Genomic DNA, 12,824 nt, shown 5'->3' with positions numbered 1-12,824 from the left:
AATTATTTGAAATTTGGCACTAAATTAAGATCAAATTTAGGCCAAATTTTCAGGATTGCGCCAATTAGAACATTTCAGAGCAGTTCCAAATTTGCGCCAACATCAATCAACATTATGTGCAATTAAAATAATTAGGGTTTGTTACAGCTATATATAGAAAGTCACTGTTATAGGCAACTCATTTATATGCAAACAAACAAAAAATCTCATTAAATACACCCAAATAAATTATCCTTAAACACAAACAAATTCATGGCAAAGAAAATCAAAAACTTGAGTAACTTAGAGAGAGCAAAAATTATTCAGATTATACTTCTGAAATGTATAAATGGGAAACCAGTCAGGGGTACCATGCTAGAGTTGGCTCAACAATATGGTGTAACCAGGAAAGCCATCACGAATTTATGGAATGAAGCAAAGCAACAAAGAGATGCAGGGGTACTCATTAACGTGAATAGCAAACTAAAGGGAAGGGAAGGAACTAACAAGGTGACATTTGATGCTGCAAGGTTCAAAAGCATTCACTACAAACTCAGGATTACTCAAAAAAGGATGGCTGCTGCTATGGCTGTAAGTCAGTCAACTGTCTGTAGATGGGTTAAAAGTAAAGTGATAAGGAGTCATACCAATGCTCTAAAACCAAGTTTGACAGACAAAAATAAGCTTGCTAGGTTAATTTTCTGTCTCTCAAAGCTTTATTATGATGAAATGCTAAGTAAAATCATGTTCAAAGACCAAGGTAATCTTATACACATAGATGAAAAATGGTTTTACATCACTAAAGATAGGCAAAGGTACTACTTAAGTCAGACAGAACCAGACCCAGAAGAAGAACCATTCAGAAGCGTTCAATCAAAATCTTACATAGGCAAAATCATGTTTATGTGTGCTGTTGCGAGACCAAAATTTGATGCTAACAATGAATGTGTGTTTGATGGAAAGATAGGAATTTGGCCCCTTGTTTCTTTGGAGCCAGCCCAAAGAAACTCAAAGAATAGGGTTGCAGGCACACTAGAGACAAAACCAATTGAAAGCATTACCAAACCAGTTATCAAAAGTATGATGCTAAGGGTGGTGCTACCAGAAATCAAGAGAAAATGGCCTGCAAATGCAACTAAAAACATATTCATCCAGCAAGATAATGCAAGGCCACACATCAGCAACAATGATCCAGATTTCAGAGAGGCAGCAAGCAGTGATGGGTGAAACATACAATTAGTTCAGTAACCCCCAAATTCACCAGACCTTAATGTGTTGGATTTGGGGTTTTTTAGGGCCATCCAGTCTCTCCAAACACTCACCAATTCATACAAATTGGATGAGCTAGTGGTAGCAGTAACAACTGCCTTCGAAAATTTAGAAGTGATTAAGCTAAATTATGTGTTCATCACAATGCAGGGTTGTATGCTAGAAGTGTTAAAACGAAGAGGACATAATGATTACAAAATACCACACATGCATAAAAGCAAATTAGCAAAGGAAGGATTACTCCCATAGTATTTAGAGGCAGAAAAAAGCTTGGTAAAAGACAGCATCAGGTATATTAACAATGTTGATAGTGTTGATGTTGCTAATGCAGGTAATGCAGAAAATATTACTGAGTTGGTAGATCTTTGTAAATGTCGATTCACCGTATTTGATAGAGTAGACAGTTAAGACGCCAACCATCAACTTTGGTTGGTTGATGTACTCATTTTGTGCAACCAGAAGAAAACAGTACAACAACCAACCAGTAACAACAGTCAAGAATAGACTCGGCAAGTAAAAGAACCAGAAAACAGCATGTTCACAACCAAAAAGCAGCAGACAGTCAAACTCAAGAACAAGCTGTATTATTTTGTTAATTCTAGGTTCATTTTAAGTCTGTATTAAGTTTGCACATTTTGATGTTGATGATGTTGGTGACGCTGTTTATTTAAATCTCCCCCTGGCATACAACTTGATTACAATAATGATAATAACAATAAATGATGATTGAATGCATGCATAGCCTCGTCAAAATCTAAGAAAATGGTGGCATTATGCATGCAAACAATTATCAGGCCCTCAAATAATTATCATTGGGCTTTAATTAATTATGCATGCAATTTCATCATTAGTTAATTTAAATAAACTGAAAAATAAATTGAAAAAAAGTTCAATTGAGATCAACCTCTAAAGATCTTCAAGTGCAACTTTAAATGCTGGAAAATATTTAGAGATCTCCAAAATAAACCATCTCTTATGTTCAGGAGTATCTTGCATCGCCAATACCCTCTTCCTTCGCTCCTCAACCGCGATGATTCTTCTGTTAGCTTCACGATCAAGTTCCTCCATCCTCTTATCAAATGCCAAAAACTCAGGACAGGTTTCTGGCACAACAGTGTCAACATCACCCATAGAATCAGGAACAAACTCAGAGGATGGAAGATCAGATGATTCAGGCTCATTTTTTTGTTTAGAAATCATCACTGACCCCTCCAAAATCCCAGATTCAGAGGCCATCACTTCTTCAATGTCAGATTCATACACAACTTCTGGAACATCAACAGTAAACATGTTAAATGTACACGGATCTTCTTCAAAAACCAGATCTGAAGATGAACACTCATCTTCATAATCGTATCTCATATTATCAGACATGAGAAACTTGACAGAAATGGGTATGAGATTATGTTTGAAGAATAGGTGATATACGATTAATTCACTTCTAATTCCCTCTTTCTTTTATGCATACCGACTCATATCGAGTTGGTTTCGGGTGTTTTTCCTTGCATTTTGTGCCCAATGCCCGTACTTGTTACCTTGTGCTTCCTTTTGTAGGAAACGACCCAAGTATGGAGAAATCGGGGAAAGAAAGGCACCCCATTGCCTTTACATGAAGAAGAGGTGAAGAAATGGTGAAGAGTGTGTTTCTTGGCGAGGCCGTGGCCTGGTCTAGCCACCGCAAAAACACACCCCGAGAATCACTCAAGTTTTTGAAGAAAAGTTGAAGATCGTGTTTTGCTTGGCGGGGCAACCGCCCACCGGTAAAGCACAGCAAGTGGAATTAATTGAAGAATTTGGTGAAAAACAAGCTTGACCTCGCTGGGTAGAGACCGTGAAATGGTCAACCCAACCAGCATTACGCACCATAAAGAAGAAGAAGAAGTCTGAAGAAGGTGTTTTGCCGACAGAAGTGACAAGAACCGCCCACCGGCAAAAACACGGATGCCGGACATTTTAAATCTTTGCGGTTTTTGCGGTAGGAGCACCATTGCCGGTGCACCGGCAAACTAAAAACGAGACGAGATTTGGGCTTTTCTTCCTCTTTTCTTCCTAATCTTGTACAAGCCTATAAATACCCCCTCTTAAACCCTTTTGTACACACAACCCTAGATCCAGAATATTTACCCTTTCAAGCTTAAAACTTTGTTAATCTCTTTGTTAATCTTTCCTTAATTAGAGAAGTTCTTCAATCAATTAGTGATTGAATTTGGGTTTGTAAGAAGATTGAAGGATTTCCTTCTTTATTATTTCTATCCAAATTCCTCTTTCACTATTGTGTTGGTATTAATTCTCTCCCTATTTTCATTTGTTTACATTTTGTTCTTCTTTCATGTTTGTTGATTGTTTATGTTAAAATTGTTGTTGTTGTTTGTTTGTTGTTGTTATTTTCATCATTGTTCATCTTTTTATTGTTCATCTTTCCTTTGCTTCTCTTTCATTTGTTCTTCCTTGGATAGTTGTCCTCAAAGACTTAATCTTTGAGTTGATTTGGTTAAAGATTGTGTCTTTAGGTTTAATCAACCTAGTTATTAGATTAAATCATCTTTCTTTACAACTATTGTTGGATTGTTGCATGTTTAGTAGTAAGATTCATCTTCTCACCATGTTCATGACCAAAGTTTGCATCTTTATTGTCTATTTTGCAATTAGGACCATGATTAGTGAGTAGTCCTCCACTAGGGCTCGGTTTGACCCAACATGAGTAATTTCACTAATTGAATTTCATAAAGGCTAATTATTTGGGGAAATTGGTGAGGGTAGGTTAGAGGAATGACTTGGTTTATGGGTTGACTTTTGGGTAGTGTTGACTTACGACCCTTGACCACCAACGAGAGTTGGTTAGGTTGTGATTTGGATACTCGAGATTTGACCCTAGTGTTAACCTTGGTTGAGACCGAAAGGGAGAACCGGGGTAGGACACCTCTAATCTAGCGTTTGAAATCGACCCTCGAGAGAGGGAGTGGGATGACCCGGGAATTGACGGGGCTTATTGACCTTAGCAAATAACCGGACTACCTTGGGAAAATGCATGATTTTGGGGTAGTCGGGTATTGAGTTAGGGATTCCGACCTTCGAACCCGAGAGGGGGGTTGGTGGGTAGTACTAGTGTCCTATTTCGAACCCGAGAGGGGGGTCTTAGGCGAATTAGAGTCGTCACCTCCTCACCTTGCTACCCTTGTGATTAGCCTAGAGATTTGATTGCGTGGAATTACGAATTGTTTGGGAAGAACCGAGTCTTAGGTTTTTAATATATTTGATTTACAACCTTTTATTCTATCTTGCTTTTTCTCCTATTTCTATTTAGTTTGCTTTACCTTGTTGTTAGTAGTTCTAGCATAACCTTTTCCCTTTATTGTCGACTTAGCTAAACCATAGAGTTAAAACGATTAGTAGTCTTCCTAGCTCCTTGTGGGATCGACCCTTAATAGTGTACAACGATAAAATCGTGCACTTGCGAGGTATAGCTTGATACCATCAAGTTTTTGGCGCCGTTGCCGAGGAGTTCGGCTAGATATTAATTGTTTTCGTTCTTGTTTAGACTAAGTCTTTTGTTACTAATCCCTCTCTTAAGTGTGTAGGACTTTTTGCATGGTTAGGAAAGCTCGAAGAGGTCAACCAATACGCCCGATTGACCACGAGATCGAAGCAACCGCGAGAAGACTAAATTCACTCCATAGAAGAGGGCTTATAGAAACACCGATTCCTCAAGAAAATCCAGTAATTGAGAACCTTCAAGAAGAACCACGGGTCTTTGAAACTTTCGAAAATCCTTTTGCAACACCGGAAACGGAAGTAACAATGGCCGCGGTTCCTATGAGAGATAACTTGGCTCCGAAAAAGGTGGTGAATCCGAGTATTGTGAAGCCACCTATTCAAGCCAACAATTTTGATGTGAAAGCCATCTTGCTACAACTTGTCCAAGGGAACCAATTCGGAGGGGGAGCCACCGAAAACCCCAACGAGCATCTCAACGAGTTCTTGGATAGTTGTGACATGTTCAAGGCCAATGGAGTCACGGAAGATGCCGTACGCCTTAGGCTTTTCCCTTACTCTTTGAGGGGAAGTGCCAAGGAATGGCTTAAAAGTTGTGAACCCGACTCTCTTCGGACTTGGGACGATGTCTCTAAGGCTTTTCTCAACAAGTATTTCCCACCCCAACGAACCGCAAGAATCAAGAGTGAGCTCCAAGGGTTCACCCAACAAGAAGATGAGACCCTTTATGAAGCATGGGAGAGGTACAAGGGCCTCCAAAGGCTATGTCCTCACCACGGTATTGGGGATGATGAGCTAATCAACAATTTCTATGAAGGGTTAAACAATGAGATGAAGATGAACCTTGATTCCGGCTCGGGGAAGGGAGCTTTGGATAAGATAGACCACAAGACGGCGAAAGAGCTTATTGAAGAAATGGCTTCTCGTACCTTTGATTGGAACAATGATAGGCACAAGAGGAAAGGGAAGTCAACGGTCGAATCGGCAAACAATGTGGAAGTGAAAGAGATGATAGAAGAGCTTAAGCAACAAGTTGCTTTGATGAGCTCAAGCAAAACATCTAGCAATTCTTCTATGAGGAACCAAGTCTATAGTTGTGAGCTTTGTGGAGACCAAGGACACCCACCCAATGAGTGTCCTTTGGTGGTTGGAGATGGAAGTTGTATGGAGCAAGTGAACGGGATATGGGAGTCTAGTCCGGCCAAGCAAGAATTTAACAACAACCAATATCACCCCGGATTGAGAGCCCACCCAAACTTCTCCAATGGCTCTCAAAATGTCCAAAACCCAACCTTCCAACAAAAGTCACAACAACCAAACTTTCAAACTCAAAAACAAAACACAACATTCAATCAAGGTCCACCGGGTTTCCAAGGAAGAAGCTTCCAACCAAGACAACAACAATTTCAACCACTCAACCCACCAACCACCCAACCTTTCCAACAAACCACCCAACCTTTCCAACAAACCACCCAACCTTTCCAACAAAACACCCAACCAAAGTCAAGCTTGGAACTCATGATGGAACAATTGATGACTTCCCAAAACCAACTTGTCAATACTCAAACACAATTCATCAACCATTCCACTCAAAAACATGACGAGACAACCTCATCCATCAACCAACTTAGGACCCAAATGCAAGCTTCTCAACAGATGACGGACAACCAAATCTCCCAATTGGCTACCCAAATGAGCCAACTACAAGCCTCCCAAGGGAAATTCCCGGGTAAAACCGAGGAAAATCCGAAAACCATGAATGCTATCCACTTGAGGAGTGGTAGGGATTTGGAAGACCGGGAATTTGTCAAGAAGAGGAAGAGTAGTAGACCGGCCAATGTCATTGAACCTCAAGTTGTGGTTGAACCTCCTAAGGTAATTGAAGAAAAGGAGGGAGAAGATGAACTCGTGGAAATTGTTGTGGAAACTCCAAGAGTGATTGATGAACCAACAAAGGTGGTTGAAGAGCCTCAACAACAAGTTGTAAGAACTTATGTGCCACCAATTCCTTTTCCACAAAGGTTGGCAAGAGCCAAACTTGAACAAAAGTATGGGAAGTTCATGGACATGATGAAGGGTATCAACATTACCATGCCTTTCATTGATGCCGTAAAGGAGATTCCAAGCTATGGAAAGTTCTTGAAGGAGCTTATCTCAAACAAAAACTCCTTGAGCCCGACAACCACGGTGAACTTATCCAAGGAGTGTAGTGCAATTCTCATGAATGAGGCTCCTCAAAAGCTTGAAGACCCGGGGAGCTTCTCCATACCTTGTAAGATTGGGACCGTGCACATTGAGAGGGCTTTGTGTGATTTGGGGGCAAGCATTAGTCTTATGCCCCTCAAAATTTTCAAGAAGTTGAAAGGGTATGAGCTTTCGCCAACAAGGGTTTCTCTCCAACTTGCGGATAGGTCGGTAAGATACCCAATTGGTCTTGTGGAGGATGTCCCGCTCAAGGTGGGGAAACTTGCATTCCCATGTGATTTCTATGTTATGGACATCCCCGAAGACTCAAATATTCCCATCATATTGGGGCGCCCATGCCTTGCTACGGGGGGTGCCATGATTGATGTGAAGAATGGGAAGCTTTCTTTGCAAGTGGGTGAAGATAAGGTTGAATTCTCCTTGAACAAGGCTATGAAAGAGCCTTCGGAAGAAAAGTCTTGTTATATGATTGATGTGGTAGAAGAAAGGGTTGATATGAATAAGTTTGATGAAGACAAGGGTTTACAAGGGTTCCTTGAGGGCAAGGTAAAAGATTGCAAGGAACACCGGGAGTATGCTTTAGCTATGGAAGCAACGGTTGAAGAAGACCCGGACAAAGGATTTGAAAGCTTGAGAGGAGATGGTAAAAAGGAGGAGAGATCTACGCCTCCTCAAGTGGAGTTGAAACCTCTTCCCTCTACTCTTAAACATGCTTTCCTTGGCCCTAATGACACCTACCCTATTATTGTCAATAGTGCACTCAATGACACCGAACTTCAAAAGTTACTTGATGTTGTGAGAAAGTACAAGGATGTCATTGGGTACTCAATTGATGATATTAAGGGGATTAGCCCTTCTTTTTGCACCCATCGTATTCATTTGGAGGATGAGAGTTCATCTTCCATTGAGCCTCAACGCCTTAACCCCGCTATGAAAGAAGTGGTTAGGAAGGAGGTGTTGAAGCTCTATGATGCAAGCATAATTTACCCTATCTCCGATAGTGCTTGGGTGAGCCCGGTGCATGTTGTGCTGAAGAAGGGCGGAGTCACGGTAGTCACCAATGATAAGAATGAACTAATTCCAACAAGAGTCACAACCGGGTGGAGAATGTGTATAGACTATAAGCGCCTCAACAAGGCAACTAGGAAAGACCATTTCCCCCTCCCTTTCCTTGACCAAATGTTGGAAAGACTTGCCCAACATTCTCATTTTTGCTACCTTGATGGGTTTTCGGGATTTTTCCAAATCCCGATTCACCCTAATGACCAAGAAAAGACCACCTTCACGTGCCCATTTGGCACCTTTGCCTATAGGCGCATGCCCTTTGGGCTTTGCAATGCGCCGGCCACGTTTCAAAGATGCATGCTAGCTATATTTTCCGAATATGTTGAGAATATCATGGAGGTGTTTATGGACGATTTCTCCGTCGTAGGCACCTCATTTGATGGATGTCTAGCTAATTTGGGTAAGATCTTGAAAAGATGTCAAGAGAGTGGTCTAGTCTTAAATTGGGAGAAATGTCACTTCATGGTGACATCCGGGGTTGTTTTGGGTCATGTAGTGTCAAGTAAAGGCTTGGAAGTCGATCAAGCCAAGATAGAAGTGATTAAAACTTTACCCCCTCCCACTAATGTCAAAGGAGTAAGAAGTTTTCTTGGGCATGCCGGTTTTTACCGGAGATTTATCAAGGATTTTTCTTTGATTGCCCGACCTTTAACATTGTTGCTTGGAAAGGATGTGCCATTTGAATTTACTAATGAGTGTTTGGATGCTTTCAATAGGTTGAAGGAAGCTCTCATCACCGCTCCAATTATGCAACCTCCCACTTGGGGAGAACCTTTTGAGTTGATGTGCGATGCTAGTGATGTAGCGGTGGGAGCGGTGCTTGGACAAAAGAAGAATGGTAAACTTCATGCCATATATTATGCAAGCAAGACCTTGGATGAAGCTCAATCACACTACACAACCACCGAAAAGGAGCTTTTGGCGGTCATATATGCCATGAACAAGTTTCGTTCTTATTTGGTGGGCTCTAAGGTAATTGTGCACACCGATCACACGGCGTTGAGGCACTTGCTAATCAAGAAGGAGTCAAAACCACGCTTGATTCGGTGGATACTTTTGCTACAAGAGTTTGATATTGAAATTCGAGACAAGAAAGGTGTAGAAAATGTGGTAGCCGATCATCTTTCTCGGCTATTACATGTGAAGGGTAAGGATGGATTGCCAATTGATGACTCCTTGCCGGATGATCAATTATTTGCACTTGCTTTGATGGATGTCCCTTGGTACGCGGATTATGTCAATTACTTGGTATCCGGGGTCATCCCACATGGTTATGACTCCCATAAGAAGAAGAAATTCTTTCACGATCTAAAGCAATATTTTTGGGAGGAACCATGCCTTTACAAGTCTTGTGCGGATGGGATCATTAGAAGATGCATCCCGAATGAAGAGGTAAAACCCATAATCTCTCATTGCCATGACATGCCAAGTGGAGGGCATGGTAGTTCACGAAAAACGGCCGCAAGGGTACTTCAATGTGGCTTTTATTGGCCTTCTTTATTCCATGATGTGGCAAGCTATGTCAAGGGGTGTGACAAATGCCAAAGAAGTGGTAACATTTCAAAGAGGCATGAAATGCCAATGAACTACATACTTGAAGTGGAGGTATTCGATGTATGGGGCATTGACTATCAAGGCCCTTTCCCTTCATCAAATGGGAATGAGTATATCCTTGTAGCGGTGGACTACGTGAGCAAATGGGTTGAAGCTATCCCAACAAAGACTTGTGACGCAAAATCGGTGACCAAACTCATGGAGACGATCATATTCCCACGGTTTGGAGTTCCACGAATTGTGATTATTGACCGTGGAACTCATTTTCGAGAAAGGACTCTTGATGCTCTACTTAAGAAACATGGGGTGCAACATAGGCGGAGTCTTGCCTATCACCCACAAGCTAACGGCCAAGCCGAAATCTCTAACCGCGAGATCAAGATGATCCTTGAAAAGACCGTGAGCCGGTCAAGGAAAGATTGGTCAACCAAGCTCAATGACGCATTGTGGGCTTACCGGACCGCTTTCAAAACACCAATAGGAACTTCACCGTTCCGGTTGGTGTATGGGAAGCCTTGTCATTTGCCGGTTGAGTTGGAGCATAAGGCGCATTGGGCAATCCGCCTCCTTAACTTTGACTTGAAGAGCGCCGGAGAGAAGCGACTACTTGACCTCAATGAGCTTGAAGAATTTAGGCTAGAGGCTTATGAGAGCTCTAGATTGTATAAGGAGAGGACCAAGAGATTCCATGACAAGGCCATCATTCGGAGAGAGTTCAAGGAGGGAGAGTTGGTTCTCCTCTTTAACTCGAGGTTCAAGTTGTTTGCGGGGAAGCTCAAGTCTAAGTGGTCGGGGCCCTTCACCGTGGTCCGCGTCTTTCCACATGGCGCCGTTGAAATATCCGATGGAGATCAATCCTTCAAGGTGAACGGGCAAAGGCTCAAGCACTATGTTTCCGGAACCCCCATAATCAAGAATGTGAGCTCCATCGCCACCTTTCTTCCAAATTATTGATTGTTATTCATAACTCCGTCGAGCCTACGACATAAAACAAGGGCGCTTCATGGGAGGCAACCCATGCATCTTTGTAAATAACTTGCATTCTAGACTAGTAGTGAGAGATTTGGAGTCGTATTTTTGTCTATTTGGATTAGTGACGGAGGTCACTTTTGAAGAACACAAGCATTATTTTCGTTGACCCGAAATCCCGACATCATGCGTCGGAGTAGTTGTGGAAAACGTGAATCCCGGGGTCAATGAAAAAGCTCGAATCCCGAGTTGAAGGAAAATTGAGCAAATTGGAGGAACACAACAAAAAATAGCTGTGTGTTGTGTTTTGCCGGTGGACCGGCAGCCGGTTGGTCCACCGGCAGCGAGGCCAAGCCAAAATGTTGGAAAATTGAAGTAATGGTGTGTTTTGCCGGTAGGCCGGCAGCCGGCTCACCGGCATAACACACCTGGCAAGATGAAAACACGAAGAACTGATGATGAGGAGTGTGTTTTGCCGGCAGGACGGCAGCCGGCCCACCGGCATGACACACCTGAAGACTTGGAAAATTTTAAAAATTGGTGAAGAGGAGTGTTTTGCCGGTAGGCCGGCAGCCGGCTCACCGGCAAGACACTCATGTATTGAAACTGGGAAGTTGGATTTTGAGTGAGGAGTGTGTTTTGCCGGTAGGCCGGCAGCCGGCTCACCGGCATAACACACCTGGTATTTGGGAAAATCAATTGAGAAGAGTGTTTTGCCGGTGGACCGGCAGCGGTTGGTCCACCGGCAGCGAGGTCAAAATTTTGGGGAGAAAATTCGAAAAATTGGAAAAAGGGAAAGTGTGTTTTACCGGCAGACCGGCTGCCGGTTCACCAACCGGCAAAACACACCCGCAGAACACAAATTAAAGCACGAGTCCCCCTTTTTCCCAACTCATTTCTTCATTTCTCCTTCATCTTTCCTCCTTATTTTTTCCCCCTTTCTAACCCTAACTCCCTCAAAACTCAATCAAACTTCCTCCTACCTTCACCAATCTCCTCCAATCATCAACATGGCCGGAAGAAGAACAAGAGCCGATATAGCAAGGGACCAAGCGACATTGATTGCTCAAGCGACAACCGATACATACCCCGATCCGGACTTTCCTACAGTCGAGTTTGCCACACCAACTCAGAAGGGTAAGTTTATTCTCTTTAAAAATCGCCCCCTCACCCCTACTAAGTTTCTTCATCATCCGTCTTTGTCTACCCTTGGGATTGCTAGGGAGACGGAAGCTTTATTTACGGGGTGTGGTATGAGGGGGATATTTACCATGCATGAGTATACTTACCCTCGGATCACATGGGAATTTTTGAGTAGTCTTAAGATTACCAAGCACCGGCAATCAAACATGGTGGCTACCCTTAGCTTTAGACTCATGAACCGGGAACACAACATCACTTTGGGTCGGTTGGCTCAAATTTTTGGGCTGGAAAATGCGACGTCGTATACCCCGCCCGCTGATTTTCACTATTCCCGTGTATGGAAGGCAATTTCGGGCATTGATGATCAAGTTGGGGTGAAAAGGCCCGCGACAAGTTGCCACAATCCCGTCATTCGGGTTTGGCATAGATGTATGGGGTGTACCGTTCTTGCGGTGGATGAGCCATGGGTGTTTAGGACCCACCAGCTTGAAATATTGGGCTCCTACTTGTTCACTAAATCCACCCCCTTCCGAATTAATGTGGATCACTACCTAGCCCTTAACCTATCCAAGATTGCAAGTTCTCCGGGGCATAGAACCCCGATACATGTGGGTGGCATGATCACCCGAATTGCCCGCAACATGGACCGTCCGGTTGACCTTTCCACGATGAATTGGATACCCGGGGACACATACTTGACAAAGCACTACTTGACTACAAAGCTTGAGTGGCTCAAAGAAAACCCCGACGACGGCCTTGAATATTGGCAAATCAATCACAAGAACTCCATCCGGCTTCCAAATGTAACCGCCGTTAAAATTGAGCAAGATAAAGATGATTACCTCCTCCCAATTCAAGCGGAGGCACCCACCGACCAACCTCCCCCTAATCCTACTCGTGTCTATTCACGAGACCGTCGAGTGAACACCCCATCCTCCCTTCAATACCAAATGCCGCAAACTCATCAACCTCCACCGTGGCAATTTCAACAAGGTGAGGGGTCCTCCTCGACCCCTCCTTCTTATCCTCCTTTACCACCATCTCTCACCGAATGGATGGAGAGGATGGACATTGCCACGGCGAAAGCCGCTAGTGAGAGGGACATTATGGGGAGAAAGTTGGACCGGATTTATTATGATCAAGCTACC

At 43.0% G+C, this 12,824-nt stretch overlaps 1 protein-coding gene and 1 non-coding gene across 2 annotated transcripts; one reads left to right on the top strand and one right to left on the bottom strand.

The window, feature by feature from the left end:
- The first annotated feature begins 252 nt into the window (after positions 1-252).
- LOC141629171 (uncharacterized) lies at positions 253-1,656 on the top strand. The gene is made up of 3 exons (XM_074442215.1): positions 253-1,202; positions 1,275-1,402; positions 1,580-1,656. Exons 1-3 carry the CDS (start codon positions 253-255, stop codon positions 1,654-1,656), a joined length of 1,155 nt encoding a protein of 384 aa, XP_074298316.1.
- A 3,759-nt stretch (positions 1,657-5,415) lies between these two features.
- LOC141634844 (small nucleolar RNA R71) lies at positions 5,416-5,522 on the bottom strand. Its single transcript, XR_012539563.1, has one exon. It is a non-coding gene; the product is annotated as a small nucleolar RNA R71 (small nucleolar RNA).
- Positions 5,523-12,824: the final 7,302 nt, after the last annotated feature.

Source organism: Silene latifolia, chromosome Y (assembly GCF_048544455.1).
Source record: "Silene latifolia isolate original U9 population chromosome Y, ASM4854445v1, whole genome shotgun sequence".
Classification (NCBI taxonomy): Eukaryota; Viridiplantae; Streptophyta; class Magnoliopsida; order Caryophyllales; family Caryophyllaceae; genus Silene; species Silene latifolia.
This window is presented reverse-complemented; position numbering and strand designations above follow the sequence as displayed.

What these genes read in the sequence shown, in the direction of transcription:
- LOC141629171 (XM_074442215.1), top strand. Translation starts at nt 253, where the DNA reads ATGGCAAAGAAAATCAAAAACTTGAGTAACTTAGAGAGAGCAAAAATT. An exon ending in GAGGCAGCAAGCAGTGATGG is followed by an intron (nt 1,203 to 1,274) that starts GTGAAACATACA and finishes GGGGTTTTTTAG; the next exon opens with GGCCATCCAGTCTCTCCAAA. An exon ending in GTTCATCACAATGCAGGGTT is followed by an intron (nt 1,403 to 1,579) that starts GTATGCTAGAAG and finishes TTGCTAATGCAG; the next exon opens with GTAATGCAGAAAATATTACT.